Source organism: Tauraco erythrolophus, chromosome 18 (genome assembly GCF_009769465.1).
Source record: "Tauraco erythrolophus isolate bTauEry1 chromosome 18, bTauEry1.pri, whole genome shotgun sequence".
In the NCBI taxonomy this organism is placed as follows: Eukaryota; Metazoa; Chordata; class Aves; order Musophagiformes; family Musophagidae; genus Tauraco; species Tauraco erythrolophus.
The window spans coordinates 4,573,153-4,595,226 of record NC_141482.1 but is presented as its reverse complement, the minus strand read 5'-3'; the positions used below and the strand labels follow the sequence as shown (position 1 = coordinate 4,595,226).

At 42.8% G+C, this 22,074-nt stretch overlaps 1 protein-coding gene across 3 annotated transcripts in view; it reads right to left on the bottom strand.

The window, feature by feature from the left end:
* Window positions 1-13,588: 13,588 nt before the first annotated feature.
* PTPRT (protein tyrosine phosphatase receptor type T) overlaps window positions 13,589-22,074 on the bottom strand; it is a 461,775-nt gene continuing 453,289 nt past the window's right edge. For all 3 annotated transcript variants that reach the window (XM_086623021.1, XM_086623022.1, XM_086623023.1), the window contains 5 exons: window positions 20,497-20,628; window positions 16,947-17,072; window positions 15,411-15,574; window positions 14,375-14,510; window positions 13,589-13,642 (listed from right to left, as the gene is read on the bottom strand). In XM_086623021.1, the coding sequence (XP_086479147.1) occupies window positions 13,589-13,642; window positions 14,375-14,510; window positions 15,411-15,574; window positions 16,947-17,072; window positions 20,497-20,628 (612 nt within the window). The remainder of the gene's footprint in view (window positions 13,643-14,374; window positions 14,511-15,410; window positions 15,575-16,946; window positions 17,073-20,496; window positions 20,629-22,074) is intronic.

Sequence of the window (22,074 nt, the reverse complement as noted above, 5' to 3'; positions counted from 1 at the left end):
GGATACATGCATGTCCTACTGCAAGACAGTAGTTACAGAAGTGCAACTTGTAAGAAAAAATAAGCCTGAATTGCCTAAAAGTGAAGGTGCAAAAGGCCAGTAAGATCAAAATGATATTTAATCCAAAGGACCATGAGTGTCCCTTCCCAGAGCCCCACGTTGGAGCACCCCACGCTGTGCTGGCTCCTTACCCGTTAGGCGGGCAGGTGGGTAACCTCGGGCAGCTTCACACCTGGAAGTGATGACCACAGAAAAAGCAACGGAAAGGGATTTCAGTGCTTGGGTCATTTCAAATTGGAGGGAACATGTTAGGAAAACATTTCATCTTCATCCCTTCACTCCACACGACTGTGTTTACCAAAAAGGTTAAATCCACCTGCAATACTTTTTTTTTTAAAGGTTGCCCCTCATGTTCAAAGGGTGCAGCACGTTCTTATCAATCCCTCAGAGCTGCCATTGGGACTGATAGCTCCTAAGCCTCCCCCTTTTTTTTAGAAGTCTGAGAAAGAGTGAGAAAATTGCAAATAATTGCATCTTAAAGTGATGGAGTTATCTCCCTAAAAATGCAGTATGATTCCCAGGAATAAACGTCCCTCTCCGATCTCCTCGTGCTCCCTGCTCGCAAAGGCTCGCCACTGCTCGGGCAGCTTCATGCAGGGTCCCCAGTGGGAAAATTACTTTAAAAGCAGCAGACAAAAAAGAAAAAGCAGCAGCAGCACTGAAGAAAGGGCCGTGTTTTCCACAGACCAACACATACAAAACACCGACAGGACAACACACTTTCCGCCCAAAAGCTGTTACAATGCCCGGTGCTCACGGAGCTCCGTTCCCTTTCAGCAAGACACCATCTGCTTTGCATTTCCACAGCGTTAGTGTGTCTTTGTAACCCGGTCCTAGCATTTCCAGGCTGCAATTTGCAAAAAACAAGTCTCCAAACTTGAAAAGTGATTCACACAAGCAACAGCAGCAGCAGGAGTTTGTCAAAGAGAATCATTTGTATGTTTACAGCCCAAACTGAGTTTTGACTTAATACTCGTTGGTGGCATGATGGATGTTTCTGCAGTTATTCTGTTTAAAAAGGGATCTGAGGCTGGGGGAAGGGGACTATTTGCCTCGGACCCTGCACGCTAGGTGAGGGTGGGAAGAGGGTGAGAGGCTGTGACTTGCCTGGAGGTGAGGGGGGAGCAAAGCCCTCCTCCTCGCCAGGCTCACTCACTTCTCATTTTCCAACCTTGAGCTTGGGTCACGCCACAGATTCACACTTCAGTCCTGACCCGACTGCACTAAGAAGAATTTGAATTTCTAGAGATAGGGGGTTTTATTTCAACATCTGCCAGAACAAAGACATTTTAGATGGTGAAATTTGGAGTGAGCCAAACTGAAATAAAAGGGTCATACGCCAGTAACACAGCAAGCAGTGAACATGTATAACAGATACTGTTCATTATAAAATGCTTGCAGGCTCTAGACTTTAGTGTAAAAATGTTACTAAAAAAGAATTGCGGCATTTAGCTGTTCACCTGGGCACAAAACAGCTCTGAGCAACACAAGACTGAGCAACCGCTCAGAGTTTTGTGCAAAAGACAGACTAAGGGATGTGTGGAGGAGTATTCATGACTGGAAGCAACATCTCCCCAGGTGTCAAAGAAACCTTTCTCCTGCACCATGCACGTTTCTTAAGTAATGTTTCCGTCTGCAGCAACAGAGAGGATTGGAGTAAGCAAAAAAAGAGATCCGTAAAGTCTAACATAGTATCTACACACAATATCTGAAAAACAAGCAATCTCCTTAAGATCCAGAGTAGGAAAAATCCAAACCAAGTGCTTATTTTAGATACAGGTATTAATTTTGACTCAGGCCATAGCTAATCCTTCATAACCCTAACTGACGCAGGAACCAGCATCCCATGTTGCAACGCCTCTTCTTACAGGAATGAACTGGAAACTGGCTGCTTACAAGCGGTGTATTCGTGCGTTCAGCCATGTGGTGCAATCACAACTCAACTGCGTGTGCACACAAGCACAGAGAACTGGGGTTGCTCATTATCTCCTTTGTCAAAGCCTATTTTTCTGTGCAAGACAGTTCCTATGGCACCAGAACAATAATTTTGGTCCTTTGCACACCACCAGCATTTGCCTAGACAACCCATTCTTTCATTGTCAGCACTCCACACCGTATAAGCACTGCCAATAGAGCCTTCCAGTTGCTTGTTTTGGAGGAATATTTGTGCTTGGCTTTGAGGAGGAGGAGAAAGTGACAGAAGACACACATGAGCACACACACACACTTGCACACAAGAGTTGCACACGCAGTTGCTTCCCTGTTTTGCTGAATAGGTTTGTTTGCAACAGTGACACACAAAACCAGACTACCTCACTCTTGAACGTAGATTCTTGCTTCACGTGCTCTTGCATGCTCTGCTGTCAGGTTAGAAGCCCTACATGGATCCTATGGATGGAAAAAGTCTGAGTCAGTTCAAGCACAATTCAGCACATTAGTTGGAAGAAAGACCCAACTGGGTACCACCTCGCAGTTGTGATATCCCACACTCAGGCATTGTACCACAGAAGGCCATTACAAACTTCCCATTATGAACACCAATAAAATAACTTTCCTAGCAACAGATGGTAAGTCTATGGCACAGCTGAGCTAAGTGTTTCTTACATTATAAGCTTGGGCCTGTTACTGGTGGCCTCTCCTTCCTTCGCAGCACACTCAGTCATGAAACGTAAGTGAAAGGATTCTCCCAGGAACACGTCTGGAAATTTCAAATAAAGAGATATTTAGTACAACCTCTTCAGCCTCTTGATCCTACATGGACCAAGGCTCACATTCATCCTATCTGTGAGCCTACTAAGGAGATTATTGCTAGAAACTTCTGGCTTTATCCAGCTTCAGAATAAGGTTCTACATATTTCACTGATTTTTCTGTGCAAGCCAGGCTTTCTTTCACAGTTGTTTTAGAGGGAACCATTTACCTATGCAATAAAAAAGTTATTTCACCACATTGCTGAAAATTCCATCAGGTTACAGTTTATCTTAACAGTATATCATTTACAATGTATTAACAAAGGAGTACTAAATATTATATTGCATTTGAACTAGATGATCTTTAAGGTCCCTTCCAACCCTAACCATTCTATGATTCTATGATTTGGCATAAAGAGTACATTATAGGTGTTTATAAACACATTAGTAAACATTATGGACTTCTAAGTAATCCCATTGACCTGTAGCATAAATGCTCCATAACTATTGATTCATGATATAGAAACACTTTATGGACAAACTTCTATGGGCCACTTACAAATACACTCTTAGTAAGAAACATGGCATACTCCCAAATAGACACAGAAATAACTCACAAAACTCCAAGATCGTTTCAAGAAAGAACACAAGCCTTTTTATTTGGTTTAGTTCCTGTAAATTAAAGCTATACCTCAGCATACAAAAGTAGAATGAACACCGAATAGCATTTTTTGTAAAAATTATTTTTCAGTGTTTCTCGAATGTGGAACTTGAAAAAAGAAAGGGAAGACTTGATATGGTCAAGAGCTAGATGGCTCAGGAGAAGAATTTCCAAGCATAAGAAAGAACTATTAAATCTGCTCCTTCTCTCTTTATGCCATTTTGCTTGCAGACATCTACTGATAGAGATAACACATCTCATCTAACTGCAGACATCTCAAAATTTGTTGCCCAAGTCAGTATTGGTCACCTAGCTAACTCAACCAGTGGAGCAAAACGGGCACATCAAGAGACAATCCAACCCATTGACCTCAGAGTGCTTTATCCAAGACAGACTCACCCTCCAGAGAGATTTTCTCACCAGCAAGATGGTCATCCATGTTGCTTCTCTAGATTTGGACAACTATCACGTAGACAGTCATGCCTGACTAAGTCCCAGTTCTGAAGTCTGCTGTTAAACAACAGCTGCACAGCCAGCTCAGCGTGAGAGATGATATTTAAACCTTTAACTTGTGACAGCTTCAGCTCAGGCAAAGAGCATCTGACAAACTTAGACCTCGCAGTAGTATCAGTATGATGATACTGGTTATCGCGGGGATGGACAGAAAAGCAACAGCTGATACTTGGAGGCAATGACTGACCTGGATAAAACGTCTGGCTGGATTCACACCTTGGCACATGTCAGTCACGGCAACAGGAACAGGGTATGAAGCACTTTGAACCCCAGTGGGTTTCAGGCTTCTGCATCTGTCTTCCCGCAGCAGCTTTAACCCAACACTATCCTTGTGCTGGGCAGACGAGAGGACAGAAAGGTGAATTTGTGTCTGTTTCTCAATGCTGGCACTTCAATGTGTATCTTTAACAAGACCATCTGGAACATGGCAGAGCTGTCTCTGCTGTTTACCTTCCACGAACGCAACCTGTTGTTAATATCAAGTGTCAGCAAAATATTTTGGATGAATCTGGATAAAGTGCCAAGATGAACTGTAATGAATCACTCTGAATATACAACTGTCTCTATTAAACAGTTAGGACTGTATGGGTAAATTTCCTCTCAATCTAACACTCTGGTGAGGAGCTTTCTTTGGTATCAACTTCTTCTAACCGGCTCCCTGGCATAATGATAACTCTGTACCTGAAAGGTGTTTTATACAGTCTAACGTCGTTACAATGAACCTTTTGAACAAACAGTTGTTATATCTGAATGCTCACGGCAATTAGGATGGGAAATTTGCTTCATCAGGCCAATGAAAAACCATCCATAGCTGAGCCAAACACTGATACCTAGTGCAGTAACAGAGTTTTGTTCACAGCAATAAAGAACTAAAAGAAAGTGGTTGCAAAAGAAAATAGTGAATAGATACAGACAGGAATAGTAAAGCAGGCTTCCAAGGTAGATTTACTATGTTTTAAAAAAAAACAGGAACCTCATCATCTTTGTTAAGATACATTATTTTTAAATTGTTTTCAGCAAGGCTAATTAACAATGCCAAAAAGAGTAGTTCTTACCAGTTGGGTTGTATGAAAGTAGCACAAGTGGACCCTCCTGTTCTGACACTCTAAGCTGTGAACTTGATGCACTCCCGCTCGTATTCTGGGAATGAAGCAGTCTTCGGAGCACGGAAGCCTTGTCTACTTTCTTGCCTACAGTCTGCTCCTTTGCACTGACTGAACCGGACAGCAAGCACCGCCACGCGTGTCTGTAAATAAACGAGGGTAGAAGACCAGAAGACAGCAGCCTTCTGGCAAACGTGTGAAAATATTCCCTGCTGACACCCATGCCCTATGGCTGGATTTGGCATCCAACACCCGCATAAAGAAAAGCCATGTGCGTCTGTCTATAGAAAGCACCAGCAGCAGCTCAGTAACATCTCAGCAATCTCTGTCCAGCACTTGAATACCAAGGAAACAATGCAGCAATACCTGTTAGAAAAAAAAACGTTGCAAAAATATGCTTTGCTCTAAGTCATGCTGCTAAGACTATAATTTTCAAAAATACTTCGTTCGCATACGCAGGCTTTCTGAGACGACTGACTCAAAACCTGCAGCAAGACCGAAGCGCCCGGTGAATTCTCTTTGCTGCTCTTGAGCTCCTTCTGAACCATAACCATGATGCAAAGCCAGCTGCCCATCACTGTGACAAGAAGCTGGTCTTGTGCTTTTCCACGCAGTCACACCATCATTTCCAGTAGCATTACTGGCGACGCATTGTCCCCTCCACGTGCAAAGAAAAGGCACAAGTACAAGAGTCTCTTAGTAAAACATTAATCTCAGATCACAGATTTATTTTATGGATTTGCAACACAGCCCATATTACAAACATTGTCTGGGAACATTTACAAGAATAAATAAGATGGACTCGCAGTTGTAAAAAAAAGATTACACTTCACTGTAATGTACAGTCAAAAAATATATCTGATATTCATTGACTTGACATTATTTACCTTCCTTCTTTTAAGCTAGAAAGAAAAGACACTGAATGCACAGTGTTGAGATTTTTGTATTTATATTTTTTCCTTTTTTTTTTTTCATACGTGCTTTATCTATCAAACATCCAAACTGTACAAGTGAGTTTCACCAGTAATCCATAAAGGCCAAAGGGGGGGGAGATGGGGGCGGCATCGCAACAGCAGAGACTGGCTCTCATGCAGCACTCCTCCCCGCGGGCAAAACGCATCCAGGGAGCTGGAATAGGATACTGCTGGTCCAGATGCAGCCACGGCGTTGCTGTGTGAAGTCGTGGCAAGTCTGGCAACAGGTGATGCCAGCACATTGCCATTTCAACAGGATCGGTGCGGGCAGGGAGGAGGTGAAGGAGATTAAATCAATATGGGAGTGAATTTTGTCGGCGCGGTTAGTCAGTACGGGTTAAAGGATGCGTTAAGGATACAGCTTGAACTTTTGGCATAGAAGTACAGAGTTTTAAGTGCTGGAGATGTAAGAAAGGGCTACAGGGGCGATGAGGGGGTTCTGTTCCAGTACGTGAAATCCAGCACACAAAGTCTGGTTAGACTTTCAGCAATGCAAACATCGACCATCGTTTGTTCTGGGGAGTCTATTTTTAGAGTATCTAAATTCACAAAAACTTGTGAAGTGCTGGCCACACTCCCACTTCTATCCCAGAAAATGCACTCCTTTCAATAATTTCACACAAGTAATATTTCCTGTAGGTCCTCATTTAAGATGATGTACTCACACAAGGAAATAAATCTCCATAGTGCAACGCATTTGAGGTTATCTCACAAAGTCCCCTAAATAGTAGCGTTTCTGGGTACCAGATTTCCCAACGGAAAATATCTCCACTGAAGCACTCGTTCTGCAACAAGCACCTCCAATAAAGTAGTCACTATGCTGTTGGACACTTACATACAGAAGATCAGGGCTGGTCCCTGATCTAGATTGTACCTACACCTTGCAGCAAGCAAATCCTTGCTCCAGACAAATTGGTGCGGACTGGCTCATGTTTATACTTCTCAGAAACAGCTCATGTAGAACTGAGTTGCAAGAAAAACATTTTAGTTTGTTCTTTTCTTGTTTCATTCTTTTTTAATACTTTTTTTTTTCCCCCCACCAGGAAACACCAGCATCTGTCATTCAGTCTGCTGCATTATTTTGTTTTTTTAAGGCTCAGGTTGAAAACAGAACAGTGGTGAAAAATCTGCTGCATGCGCTGGGACAAGGATGGAAAGGGTAATTTAGATCTCTCATGTTTTTACAAACTGAAAAAGCTGCCAGGTTTTCACAATTATGCTAGTCCAACATGAAACTGTAGGATATTCTGAGTATAGTAGAATGAAGGATATTCTCAGTATATTCTGAGTATTTTTTACAGGAGAGGCTTTTAACACAGCAAATAAAGATTATAGACTAGAGATCACTGGAAGTCAGCAAGTGTTTTTTCTTGTTTCTCTCCATCACACTCAGTACCACCAGGCTTTGGTCTTGATGTATGAAAATGTATGATTTGGCTTGACTGTTACAGCAAATCGTATGTTCTTCGAGCATGTATATGAGGAAGATGACTGATACCTTTTCCAAGTCAATGAACAGATAATACATGATAGATTTTCCTGGTGGTCCTTGCCAAAGCGCAGAAAGCGCGCTTTGCTTGCTATGCTGTTGGCTCACCCTCGATGGAGGAAGAGCTATGGGTATTTTTGGGAACAGGGAAAGGAAGAGCACTTGCATTTAAATTGTATATTATGTATGTATGGCTATAGAAGTCTGCAATCTAAATAAATAGGAACGCAGGAGGGTTAACAGAATCCTTATTACCCACTTCTGTCTCCCTGACTTTAATTAGCTGGCTCTCCCCGTTTCTACTCGTGTAAATGTCTGTGCAGGGAAGATGCAGTAGTTTGTTCTAACTATTTCAGAGTCTTCTAGGAGGTACACTGAATTTCCGACCCTAAGGCAGTGGTTATGCGGAATAACTTTTGCCACATGGCCCTCTTCATTTTTCAAGCAAATGGGGGCTGACTGAAGTCTGCAGACTTAAGACAAATGAAAGAATCTGAAATGAAAATACAGCAGCCTCACACCAAGTTCTTGAGATTTCCTTTGCACTGGCTGGAGATACCATAAAAGTTAACTGCGCTACCAGTGGAACAGAGCTGATTGTTTAAATTTATTACAGGACAACGAAGAGTTCCAAGTGAAACATTTCCACTGCATGGCACGTCCAGGGCTGCGTCAGGACGGTGCGCTGCTCTGTGATGACTTGTTAAGGATTCTGCAAATGTTACAGACAGGCACCTCGTATTTGAAGATTCCTCTCTCGAGCAAATCTCCTTTTATCTTTGTCCCTCAGGATTTATTCCCTCTGTTACACTCCGACTGCTCTGTCTCCACAGAGCTCCAAGAGCATGGAATGTGGCATTACCTGTTTTTTATGATCTTGGCATGAACTCGGAAGAGTAAGAAAGATATAAGAGCAGCCATGCAAGAATGAGAGACAGAACAAGGTGCAAGTTTCCCATCCATTTCAGAACTCCATTTAATCTGCATTCTCCTCGAACATTTGGTTTCTCCCAAAGGAGATTTCTTCTCCTTTTGTTCTCTTCCAGATGGCAATTGATTTAACTGCCTTCTGAATCACCTGCTGCAGGAGCCTCTCTCCTTTCTCTGACTCTATAGGACATCAAGAGCAGTGACCAGCAATCCTTGGCTTGAGATTTCCAAGGGAAACCCCACAACCTGCTTCTAATGGGCCTGTGAAAAGTAAATGGAATAACAAGTCTACTACCTGCAGGCTTAAATCTACTACTGTGGGGTCTATGTTGCCACTGGACTTTTTTTTTTTTTTTTTTACAGAGAGTTTACAGATCCAGAATAAAAGGCTGGAAACTACCAACACAGAAATACACACTGCTCTAGGCAAAAGTTGTTCTTTGGAATTCCCTCCTCTGCCCTACGGAGTTACATGGACCAGACTGATTAGGAGTCACAGGCACTTCCCAAAACCTCTGTCTGCCTTTTAGGAGTTATCCGGACATTCTTAACTGTGTGGGCACATGGGCAGGCACTGAGCAGGAGAGACAGGTACAGAAACTGCAGTTTGACTTGGGGGTAAAGCCACAAAAGTTACATCTTTTTAGTGCATGTAAAAACCTTTCACTGTTAACTGCTTGTTGCCTGTGTACCAAAATAGACAACTCTAGCTCACATAAATGGCTAAAATGTGAATAAATTAAGAGGGACCCACCAGAGCATGGCAAAGGAAGACATAATTCTGTGCAACCTTGCTGAAGAATTTAAATCACAAATTGAAAAGCCTCCTACTAACCACAGTCCAGAGACTTCCCTGATCAGAGAATATAAATTATTTCAATCTGCAGACATAAATAAACCCACAAAATTCCCACCTGCTTGCTTGCTACCAGAGGTCCTGATTCAGTTACCTTCACATATACATTGTACTCCCTTGCATGGTCTCTTATTTTAACATTACTAAACGAGTACCTCAAGTCTATTTACAGGAGGTCAAACACCTTTTTCCTTACAGGTAACTTGAAGACAGGGGGAAAAAAAAAAAAAAGTGCCAGCATAGGACACAGCTTCTGCAGAAATCTTAATTAATAAAAACCAAACTTACAAACCACCACCAAACACACATAAAACTAAAACCAGAAAAGATAATGTTAAGACCTACTGTACCTTTCAGGGGTTTTGGTCTACCTCTTTCCTGCAGACAACTCGGGATCTTCCTTCTCCAGCAGCCAGCCTAGATAGCTCCGGAATTCACTGCTTCAGTTACATCCCTTAACAATTTCGGATGTTAGTTACCCCCTGCATGAGACAGTCACCCCTGAACCACCCTTCTTTACCTATTTCTAGTTCCCTGTATTTCAGATTACACTTTAGACCGACACTCGCTATTAATAAGCAGTGCTCCCTCACCCCTGAAGGATGTCTGAATAAGTTAATCTTCATTATGACCATTCAAATATTGCCGATATCATATTTTTCCAGCCTAAAATTCAGTCACTGAAGAATTCACCTTTTCTACTGTACATCATTACTTTCCATCCGCAGCAGGGGATGCTGAGGTTGGAAAGCTCTCCCTGACTGTTAATCCTTTCAGGAGTGAGAAAGCCTCCTTTATCTCATCTCATAATTTCTCTCTTTCCCAGCAAAAACAAACCTATTACCCATAATCTTGCTTCAAACACATGACCTATTTTGCTATAGGCTGTTCTCTATGGTTTAAACAACCTCGAGGTAATAAGGTTATTTAAAGGGAGCTTCTCTTTTCTTTCCACACAATTCCCTTCATCATTAATTCACATTTGGCATATTTACATTGTGCAGTAAGGAACAGCAGAAAGATCCCTGAGCCAACACAGACTGGAGCTGGGTCAGTCCCCTGAATGCAACGTAACTGCACGATGATATAATAGTTTGGCAACATAATCCATAGTGTTTGCTGAGCATCCTTCCACAGGGATTGTAGGCTGGCCATTAGAAGAAGGTTGAGACACATGGCTGAGCTGCCACATAAAAAATATTATAAAAAAATAAGCTGTGACTAATCGTCAGGCTGCGGTAACCAACATTTGCATTACACCTGCTCCTTGCAAATACAAGGTAAAATTTAGCTTAGCTCTTCCCCTGCAGTTTACACTAACGCCACTTTGCATTTGCAGAGGGCTAAAAGCACACGACAAGTTGCTGCGGGTCAGCTGATACACCCACCTGACCCTTTAGTGGCATTTTTCATACCATAAAACACATTCCAGCCTACCTCAGGACCTTAAACAACTCCACTGCAAGTGCTATTCTGCTCCGCTCATCCAACATCTCCTCTCCATGTACACATCCCTCCTATGGGCTTACTCCTGGCTTTTTAATCCGCTTTCCTTCATGCTATGGTTAAGCCTCCTACACGTCACATCTCAGCCGTATTGCCGTTTCTCCTGCCTCTCTATTCCTTTTATCCTGGCTGTCACCCTCGGTGCTTGCGCAGGTCCTTCAGTAACTCATGAGGGGGACCTGTGGCTCTGCTAGTTTCCGTGTAAAATTAACGGAATGCTAAATACTAATTAGTATTTCCACAGTATCCACAGGGAGTGATTCCCTCCGGCTTTCTGGAGTTAGCGAAGCCACAAACACTTTGCTGACTTGTAGCTTCTTCCTACCTGGGCAGTTGTTGAAAAATCCTGTCTGGGATCAGGATTCCCTCTTCTTTGCCAATAGCTCCCAACTCCTGACCTACACTGTTACAGCAAGCCACCTGTAATCAAAACACTAATATTATGCCTTCCTTCTCATTTTTATCTCATAGTTTTGCTCTGCCATTTTTCCGCAGAACTGTTCGTGTTGCTTAAAACCAAAAGAAAAAAAAAAAATTCATTTAAACCAGTAGTTTGTTTCATGAGATGTCAGACACCCACCTACGGCCCCAACAGGGACTAAAGGTGATTTCATGATTTCTTCAGACAACAGAAAGGACCAACTTGAAATCAAGCAGAGACCTGTGAGGGGGTTCTCACTGATACTTTATGGCACACTGGCTACATCAGGGACAATGTGGTTCAAGCTCATTTAAGTCCTTTGTGATACTGAAGCCAAGAATCCAAAGCTCCCTGGAAAGAATATGAGCTATATGGTTCAGCAGCCTATGCAAGCCCCTCCTGTGCTCAGCAGGAAGAGGATGATTGCTCTTCCAAGCACCCTTCTTCAGACTGTTGCAGGTCTTGGTAGAGATGATAACTACTGGGTAAGATACTCGTATGTTTGAGTTGAGAGCTGCTTTTATTAGATTTCATTTCCATCCTTCATTGTCAAGGCAAAGGTATGACTATTGAAAAAAGAATGACCACGAAGCAGAGGTGCCTTTTGAATTTACATAGAGAATTAGCAAAATGTTTTGAACTTCTGGCATGCTCCATGCCAGGCACTGACATGACAGAGCTCCCAGCACAGTCTCTGAGTATTTACCTGAGGGTGGAAAACTATAGGGTGGTAAGAAAGTGGAGTTTCCTTGAACTCTTACCTTCAGTCTACCTTTTAGCAAGTCTATATTTGAAGAAACCTACATCTCCCAGAATCTAATTTACACACAGAGCAACCTCGTCTCCCTCAAGATAAATAAATGGCTAAATTGAAATACTGAAGACTTTAAGGCCTTGTTCATTCAATTATTTTTTCTTCAAGATTACCCTGCAGACCTTAATGATTAGCAACTTAAACATACTCTTTCAGAAAAGCAATTTCTTAGTTGCTAAGAAGTCAGAGTGAGATCCAGAACCATGGCAAAATACATCTGGTGCTTGTTTCAAAGAAGGAGGGTTGCACAGGCATTTTTGCAGAACAAAGCAAAAGTTGTTTTGCTTAAGAAGGAAAGTTGCTGTGCTGGTCTAACGCTTTTCTTAACACATGTCCGAACAAGTTTCTATGTATGTACATCACCTTTCCTACAGCTTGGATGGGTTACCATTTCGAAGCTTGTAGGGCCTGAAAATCTGAATAAATCACTCAACTACATCTGACTGTACGACAGTTTGGAAATAGCAAGGAAATCTTGACCAAACCCAGTTTTAAGATTACCTTCAGATTTTAAGCTCTTGAGCAGGAACCTTCTTTGTTCTCTATTTGCACAGTGCCTAGTTCAGCAGGGTCCTGTCGTGACTAGGGGTCCTAAGTTCTACAGCAAGACGAATAATAAATAAAAAATAATAATACATAGTATATGATCAGTAATACCTACTTTATACCCTGTTTCTCAAAGACACACTGCACCCCAGCAAATACTTGAAAAATATGGTAACAAAGTTACCAAAGTTGCAAGACAAATGCAATTTGTTTGATGCAAATATTTAACCTCAAGGTTCAAGTGGCTGGGAAACCCATTAATAGTCTTGTTTCACCAGTACTGAAACGAACACAGACCAGAGAGATGTATCTGGTTCATGCACAGCCTTGGGAGCCTAGCAGAAACTGGGAGGAAACGTTTGTGTAGAAGCCGAGGCAGTGAATCCATGAACAGCTTCTCATCTCCATCATCTGCTTTCATTCTAAAAGGGACTAAACATGGGAAGAGAATTCCAGTGTTTGTTTGGGTTTTTGTGTTGGCCTTTTCATTTGGAAAAACAAAAAAAAGGAAACAGATAAGATAGACAAATTGTCATGACACATTTCATACATTCCCTATGGCTATCTCATTTTTCCCAAATGACTGCTGTATAAAATTAAAAAATTAAAGACTGGGATTTGAGAATAAAATCATAAATTAAAACGGAGATGTTTAAAAGAGAATTTCCTAAGGGTTTCATTCCTTCCCCACTCTGCAGCAAAGAGAGCAAAAATACAATCCAAAAGAGAAGAGGAGAGAAGAAGTCAGAGGGGATTAGAAAGTCCAGTCTTTCAGCCTGTCTCCCATTTTGCTAATTTTTACAGAAGGTTATTCAAGAAGCAGTAGATGTTCCGATAGAAAGCAGGCAGCAGCAAACACAGGCATCGTCTCCTCCTTCCAGCGAGGTCTGTGCAATCTCAGTCTCTTGCTCCGGGAAGGAGAGGTTTTCCTTCCCACACTGGTACTGCCTTCCGGTGTGGGAGAGGAGAGAAGCGTCTGCCAGAGATCAGGGTCCGGCACTTCGGAGGCTCCCCTCCCTCCGCTGGGCTAAAAGGAACTCAAGTATTCCAGTGCAACCTCGTATACAAATTTATACTGCTCCTGAAAGAGAGAACAGAAATCAGGGGCATTAGGATACGGGTAAATTCTTCAGCATCTCATTCTACAAGCTGCCGAAAAATGCCTCTTCCCTCTTTCTCATACTGTTTGGTAAAACCAGGCAAACATTAATTGCATTCCTATGTGATCCTGAACAAGCATCACTAAGAGATGGTGTTGTCAACGGAATAGCAAAACCCTCAAAGAGCCAGCCACAGTATGGACTGTTCATTATTTGCTTCGAGCTCTCCTTGCACATCTTGCTTTTGAGGAAAGGATTCAGTGCGATCGACCGAGATGATGGAATTCAGGACAGTTTATTCTCTTTGGTCGCAGGGAGCAAGGCCTGCGGGTCGGACTGCTCTCCCTTCCTGGCTTCAAGGCATGTCACAGCATTGAGCACCGGGCTGTAGGCATGCACAGGAGGATGAATCCCACTCCCTCCCCACAGCCACGGTGACAGCGACTTCAGGTTTAACCTCCTGGAGGCATCTGGGTGTGGGAGAGAGCGTTCACCACACTGCCAGCACAGCTCTTCCCCTTCTGCTCAAGGAGAGAAGCAAGCGGGACCAAAGCACTCATTGCACATGCTAAAATGGGACTGATTTTAATTCTGATGGCTTCATGTTATGATTTGTTTTGATTCATACCAGGCTAAGCCATGACATTTTTTAACTTATCCTGAAGTCCCCCTGCGTACGCTGGGTGGGGTAAGGCACAGGAAAAGAAGCTTACCAGTGACTCCACCATGTTGGATTTGTTATTCCGTAACGTTTTCACTATGTGGAACACATCGATGATGTTTTGCTGTTGAATCATTTCACAGACGCTGCAGATGGCGCAGAAGGTGCCGCTGCGTCCCCCACCGTTCCTGGGAGCAGAAGCAGAGAGGCAACAGGTGAAGCGAGGTCAGGCTGAAGGAAGGGAGGAGACCTCTGCGTACACAGCGGCTCACACACCACACAGAATGGTCTGGGTTGGAAGGGACCTCAAAGATCATCTAGTTCCAACCCCTCTGCCATGGGCAGGGACACTTTCCACTACACCAGGTTGCTCAAAGCCTCATCCAACCTGGCCTTGAACACTTCCAGGGATGGGGCAGCCACAGCTTCTCTGGGCAACCTGGTCCAGTGCCTCACTGCTCTCAGAGTGAAGAATTTCTTCCTTATATCTAATCAAAATCTCCCCTCTTTCAGTTTAAAGCCATTTCCCTTGTCTTATTACTACACACCCTCGTCAAAAGCCCCTCTCCAGCTTTCCTGTAGGCCCTTTAAGTACTGGAAGGCTGCACTAAGAAAGGTCTGTAACGTAGGGACTGGTTAAGGATGTTTAAGAGTTCGTGAAAGTGGAGACCTGCAGGGCAGGGGACAGGGATGGATGGGCTAAGCTGATTGCTGGCAGTGGTGCGGGACAGGGAAGCCCCAGGGTCGGCAGTTCTGCCCCTCACTGCTCTGGGGCTCACAGCAGCTCTGTGGCCAGCAGGACACGTGGCAGTGCTGCTTTGGTTGTGTCTGGGCTCCAGTCATGAGACCTACATACACAACAGAAAGCAGCAAAGCTTTTTCAGCTGCTCCTCACCACAATCAGTAAAATCTCTGGGCCAGGATGCTCTAATGTAGCACAATATTCATCTTGAAGTGTATTATTACAAATGTAATTTAACTTCATTTTCCCCAGCTGAAGCCTGGCAAACCACCGAATTTCCAGATCCACAATCAGTGCTCTTCAGACAGGGTTCGTGAGGTTACAGACGTTCTCCAGTCCTACTTACAGGCAGTGGACAACGGTCCGTCCGTCTCTCCCATCGTACTGTTCCTGCCACTTCTCCAACCTTCTGACCACCTTCAGGAGGGAGCGCTTGGAAGGAGGGGTGTCCCTGTATGCTGGCCAGCCAATGTACTGCAGGTGCTGAACGATGCGATACCCGTCCTGAGGCTAAAACAAAGGGCATTTTCAAGATGTTAAATGGAGCAGGGCAGGAAGGGGAGAGACAGGGTAAAGCAGGGAGCACTGGTTACATGGGATCTTCCCCTCTGGATCTGATACCATCAATGCTAACATTCTCCACTCCAGATACCTGATACAGTAGGGAAACAAGGACTTTTTGGTAATCTGGATAACAATGATGACCGTAGATATTACAGTCAGGCAGAAACTCGGTGCTTAGGACCCCTTGTTTTGTTTTCAGTAGAGGACAGAGTCTCATCAAACTGTACGAACAGACCAAATACATCTTTCTTGGTAGCCTGTGCTGGAGGTTCATTGTGTCACAAGGACTGAAGGCAAAGGCAGCCTTTAAAAAATCTCTGGGGACTGTGGCAGGAAAGGTTCAACACCGGCCACTGGTGTTGAACACTGTTGGGTGCACAGAGCTCACAGAGCTGTGAGTCTGCAGCATCCACCCTGCCAGCTCTGTATCCACCAGCCAGCTTCAGCCCGAGAGACACACATCCTCATTCTGATTAGCTATCTGACTTCAAGGCTCTCCCTGGTTCAGAGGCAGCCGGCCTGGGATAGAGGAAGATGAATATCTAACTGATTTATCAGTTTGTGTAGTTAGCTCTGCAATGCCATGACTGCATTCATATGATGGTGTGCAATCACCAACATATTAAACAGCATGGAAATGTAATTTGTGGAGCCTGTTTCCACTTCTGATTAGAAAAAATGAAAAAGGAACAAAAAAGGAAACATAATCCATCTGGGAAACAACTAATAAGAGAAAAATCATCTACTGAAACCCTTTCCTGCAGCCCTGAAGTTGCACTGCCAGGACCCAGTGTGCAGATAAACTTTGCTTCTATCATTTCAGCTGTCCTGGGGCTGAGGGATACAAACAAAGAGATGCCTACAGAAACGGCAGTTGCTTATTTATAGGAAAAACAGTGGCAATTGGGAATCCCAGTCTAGCCAGCAAACGTTGCATCTGCCTTCAGAGACACTGCATAGCTGACAGATGGAGAGCTGCTGACACTATCCCAGTTTATTTCCTATGATATTGGTGGGTTTATATTGGCTACTGAGTGATTAATTGTTCTCAGATATCCATAGAAAAATGCATTCCATTTAAACACAGATTTTCAGCTCATATCATCCACTTCCTACTTTCAGCCAATAGTCTTACCAATACAGACTGATACAATTAAATGTTAATCAAACAAAGTAGCTACTAAATTCTGTAGTGGAATTTTGTTCCTAGATTGAGAGACTCAGCATCTCTAATCCTCAAGTCTCAGCTCCATTTCCTGCTCATGCCAAAATATATTTTTGAGAATAAATAGAGAATCTGGTATTTCACTGATCTTACCCTGGCCATGTTACAGATCCGGAATATCCGGTTGATGATATCTTCATCAATGTCTGCTGAAACAAACTCCACTTGAATTGGGCCATAACAACAGGACGTCTTCTCTGGCCAGTACTGCATGCAGAGCTGGAGAAAAAGCCAAAAGAAACAGAAAACACCTTAAGTACTAAGATGGAAATTATTGTTCTGTCTTCTTTCCTTTCAAATTTCTAACCAGCTCAAAATACATAATCAATCATAGAATGGTTTGGTTTAGAAAGGGACTTTAAGACCATCTAGTTGCAACCCCCCTGCCATGGGCAGGGACACCTTCCACTAGATCAGGTTGCCCAAAGCCCCATCCAACCTGGCCTTGAACACTTCCAGGGATGGGGCAGCCACAGCTTCTCTGGGCAACCTGGTCCAGTGTTTCACCATCCTCAGTGTAAAAAATTTCTTCCTTCTATCTAATCGAAATCTGCCCTCTTTCAGTTTAAAGCCATTGCCCCTTGTCCTGTCACTACACGTCCTTGTCCAAAGTCCCTCTCCAGCTTTCCTGTAGGCCCATCTTGTATTGCGTGTATTTGCTCAGAGAAGAACTCCTTCTAGCTCAGGAAAAGTTTTTCATATCATAAACGTGATGAATGTGAGGGGGAAAAAAGCTTAACCTTTTTTCCTTTCCTCCCCCCTTTCTTTTTTTTTATGAACACAATTTGTAACTGATTGTAACACAATTTGAATTCTGAAATCTAAAGGTGCAGAAAAGGTGGCTGACAGATGAAGCTTCTGTAGTGGTACAGATTTCAAATGAACATTAAAACACGAGTGTCTGCAGGCAAATTTAATAGGAACCACGTTAATGAGGAAACACTACATGCACCAAGAAAATAAATCTTAGTTCAAGCAAGCTGGAACTTTTTTTCTTTAAGATGAACTTTTTAGCTTTCTGACTCTACCAGTGAGCAAGTGAGGGAGAACGAGTTAGCTCTGAGAGCAGTGAGAGCAACTCCAGTTTTAGAGTGAACCACAACCAAATCTCTGAAGTTTGTGAAGCAGGTTGGAAGTCTTTTTTCTTATGCTGATATTACTGAATTGAAAGTACAAAAAAAACCCCACTCTATCCACACAAATTACAATCTAAGTATTTCAAATCCATCTGGAAATAGATCATGGAGAGAAAATATTTTGCATGAGATCTCATTAGCAGTTTCTGCTGAGATTGTACTACTTTCTGGTTTTGTCTTCCTATTTTTAAATGAAATTTTTTAGAAGTTTTGAAACCCCCAGATGCTCATTGGAACTTGATCTCAAGCCTTTCAAGTTCAGTCATTGCCTGTAATAATGTCAAGTGTTTGCATGCTACTGCATTAATTCTGCATTCCTGTTATTCCTTTGATCATATGGGATTGAAATTGGGTGGGATATTCATGCAATCTTATGCATCTTTGCCCTTGTTAGTTTTTCAAGATTAAGCAAGCCAGCCAAGACCACATCAGCAAGTCCTCCTTTGAAGGTTGGCTTTACTCTTCATTCAGACTTTCAAGCAGCCTACAGATCTCTCAAAGCATAGGCCAGGAGATTTGAGCTGAGCAGGGACTTTAGGAAACAACCTCAAGGTGCATTGGAAAGAAGAAAAAGATTAAACCTTTCCTTAATATTAAAAATCCACTTTTCATAAAGCAGGTCTGTGAATGGCCATCCTCTCAAACATATACAGCCCTTAAAATGGTCTGTTGCGTTCTCTGACCTCCACATGGTTTTAATCACACTTTTTCCCCTGCGTGGTGGATTAAAGGTTCACGCACCTATTTATTTTAACTCTTTTCTTCTTTACAATTCAGGCAGAGCTTTTATATAAGCAATTTTTGTGTTTGCATTCTATTCATGGAGATGAATAACAGGCCCTGCTCCTGCACACAAACACGGATCTGCAGGCAACGGTACACTAACAGTGCTGGGATTAGGCAATGATGGACAGCTCGATAATTACATCACTGTCACACAACGACAGTGCAAGCACAACACTGTTATGTTCCCTTTTCAGAAACCTCACTTTCACAACTGATACCAAACTGTCACACCTTGCCTTGTGAGCTCAGGAGATACAAACTTTAACATCATCTTTATATAAATAAATAAAAATGTTAACAATTTTTTTACATAAATATAAAATAATTTGTATAAATAAAAAACTTCCAGTGCTAGCTGGGTGGTTTTGGCATTGGCTGCAGACTCGAGCTGCGTGACACCACACCAGAATAACTGGCTAAGTGACTTTATGTATTGCCAAATATCCTTTTCCATGTCTACCTCACAGGAACAGAACTTTGCTAGGGAAAAAAAACCAACAGGTAAAGCTTTGTGCAGAAAGATAGTTGCAAGAATACCACTGGCTGAGACGGACAGCTTTGTGCTTTCCAAGGACGAATGAGAAAGTGTGTCATTTCCAGAAAAAGCCGTGTTTTCCTTTAAAGTGTCAGAAAAAAAGGAAAAGATGAAATTCGCCTCTGGATTCAATGCCAAGATGCAGAATCAGGCAGGGTGAATCGGACAGGAGGCAGCAAATGCACAGAACCCACCGTTCTTTGCACAGTAGTGGGACTCTGCAGGTCACCAAGAGACCCCACTTTGGAGTAGAGCTCCTACCGTGGCTGGAAATGAAATCCCATAGTGTCCACCCTGAAGGGAGACACCCTCAACAAATGAGGTGATTGCCTTCTCCATTACCAACAAAAAAAGAGACCAATAATCTCGCTGCCTTCAAGTGTGGGGTAAGATTTTGAAGACAAGAGAAGAAACAAATGAAAAATTAATCCATGAAGTACCAAATGCTTGAGAGTTCCTCTCCTCTTGTTTAACAAGTGCTGTAATGGGGGAATTAGCCATGCCAAATACACTCTTCACACAAATTGCATGATTATGCCTTTTTGAAAGCTGTTATCTTCTGCCACTCATCAGCAAGGTGGTTGGAAATGTCAGCACAGGAGGAACCGCAGCGGCTCCTGCCCCAGCAAGCTCCACTCCTGAAAATAATGGTGTGTTTGGCAGCCAAGAAACCAATTTACACGTGACACTAGAAAGGGAAAAAAAAAAACCCAATGTGCTTCTCCAGAAACTGTGCATATCTCACTTCTCAGTATTACAGAATTGCATTGGAAATCTCAGGGGAAAGAGCCTTCAAATGGTTTTATTCTTCTGGAAATGTCATGTGAACAGGTAAGCACAAAGCACACTGGGGCTGTGGCAGGGAACATTTTTCTGAACTAAAGCTAAAAATAAGAAAAGGAAGAAAGCAGGTTTGGGAGGAAGATTTAGGTCCAAAACCACAATGTATTTAGACATCCAATCCCTGTTAATTGCAGGAAGAATTAGCTGCCATAGAAGGAGCCAAGAACGTGGACTTATCCTTCATTATACCCCGAAATATTACATATTACTTTCTAGTTCCCCTTTATTTATTTATTGGGGTGGCGAAGGGGGGGGGCATAACAAAATATCAGTAGAGATGCTCTTAAAATCATCTGGGTTTGAGAAGCAAGTTACATGACAGAAATGCTGAAAAGTCACGTACCTGCGCTGCATCCATCTCATTCAGCATCACGACAGAGGAGCAGTTATAATCAAACACCAGCCTCCAGAAGTCTGCTATGGTGTTGGGCAACGGGTGCTGGGTTACAATAAAGGCAGCAGGTTGCTTGTGGCTCTAACAAAAGAATAAGATTAGTTAAAAAAAAAAAAAAAAAATTCAATCAACTTTTATTCAAACGAATATTATACCCGGGAGGCTCCGGCTAGGCAATCTGAGCCATTTAACCAGATTATACAAATCACATATCCTTCTCCTTGTTATCGCTCTGCAATGAATGAATGTCTCATAATGGGATTCTTTTGCTCCCAATGAAGACATTTCATTAAAGAAGTCTCACAAGAGCAGAGATTATCCAAATCAATTATTTATATTTTGAGACTCAGCAAATAATACTAATTCTACTATTACTACTACTACTACTATCAGTAATATTAATAATTGGAAAGAAAACAGCTGGAAGCAAATGCTCTCCTTTTTGCTGCAATGGACTCCAGGAATTACAGAAGGGATTAGCCCCCCGGCTGCCACTGCTCCCTGGTGATGCAGTGCTACAGAGGTGGCATGTTTGGATCCCAGCTGTCCTTTAAGAGCTTGTGAGGCAGTATCCAGAGCCTGCGACACTGGCATTTAATTCCTGATGCCATTCTTTCACTCCGACCTCCAGCTCCCTAACCACGAAGGGGAGGCACTGTGCTCCTAACCTCTGCGGGGCTGTGTTAATGAATGTTTGCGAGGCACTTTGAGATGAAAGGGTACAGAGCTCAAAACTTTATCGCTTTCCAACCACGGCAGGCAACGCTTAGAAGAGCCTACAAACTGCTGTGAAGCAGACCTGAATCAAAAAGCACAATATTCCTGGGTTTAAAACAAAAAAAAACAAAAACAAAAAAAAAAATCACAAAACCAGATTAAGATTTTGGATTTAAAGTAAAGAAATAAATAAAACCCCAAAGTATGAAGATGGCAGTTGTGGGGGCTGGCCTTTCCTCCTCCATGAGTCAGTTGTGGGTGGAAGTGCTGAGCAGACCATGCTGGGATGGGCAGAGGGTGCTGTGCACACCCTGCACCAGCGTGCAGGGCAGCTGTGCCATCTTCTGAGCGTGCACGTGTAAGGAGGGTGATGGGACATGAAGTAGAGAGAAGGAAAAGGAAATGATTTCTTGGGAAACAATTAGCCTGGAATGGATTTTCCTCTTTCTCCCTGCTCTGTATTTCAAACCCAGGAGCACCTGTATGGGTGAAAAGCTATGGTGCACATGACCAACAGAAGCGACAGAGCAGTAAATAAAATAGTGAATCTTATCTCTTAACTAGAGTTAAGAACATGGTAATGTTTCTGCTATATTCTTCCATTGTGCACCAATAAAGCACATTGTGTAATGGGCTAAATTGTTGGCTGAAGGTAAGATGTGTTCGTGGGTTTTGCCATTAAGAGAAAAAAGAAACACCACCTGTTCCTTTGCTACAGGTGAGGAATCAGTCTCTCCGTCCTATTTTAAAGGGAAGGTGACACAGAGATGTTAATTACTCATGTAAGAGAACATGTGTAGCACCTCGGGA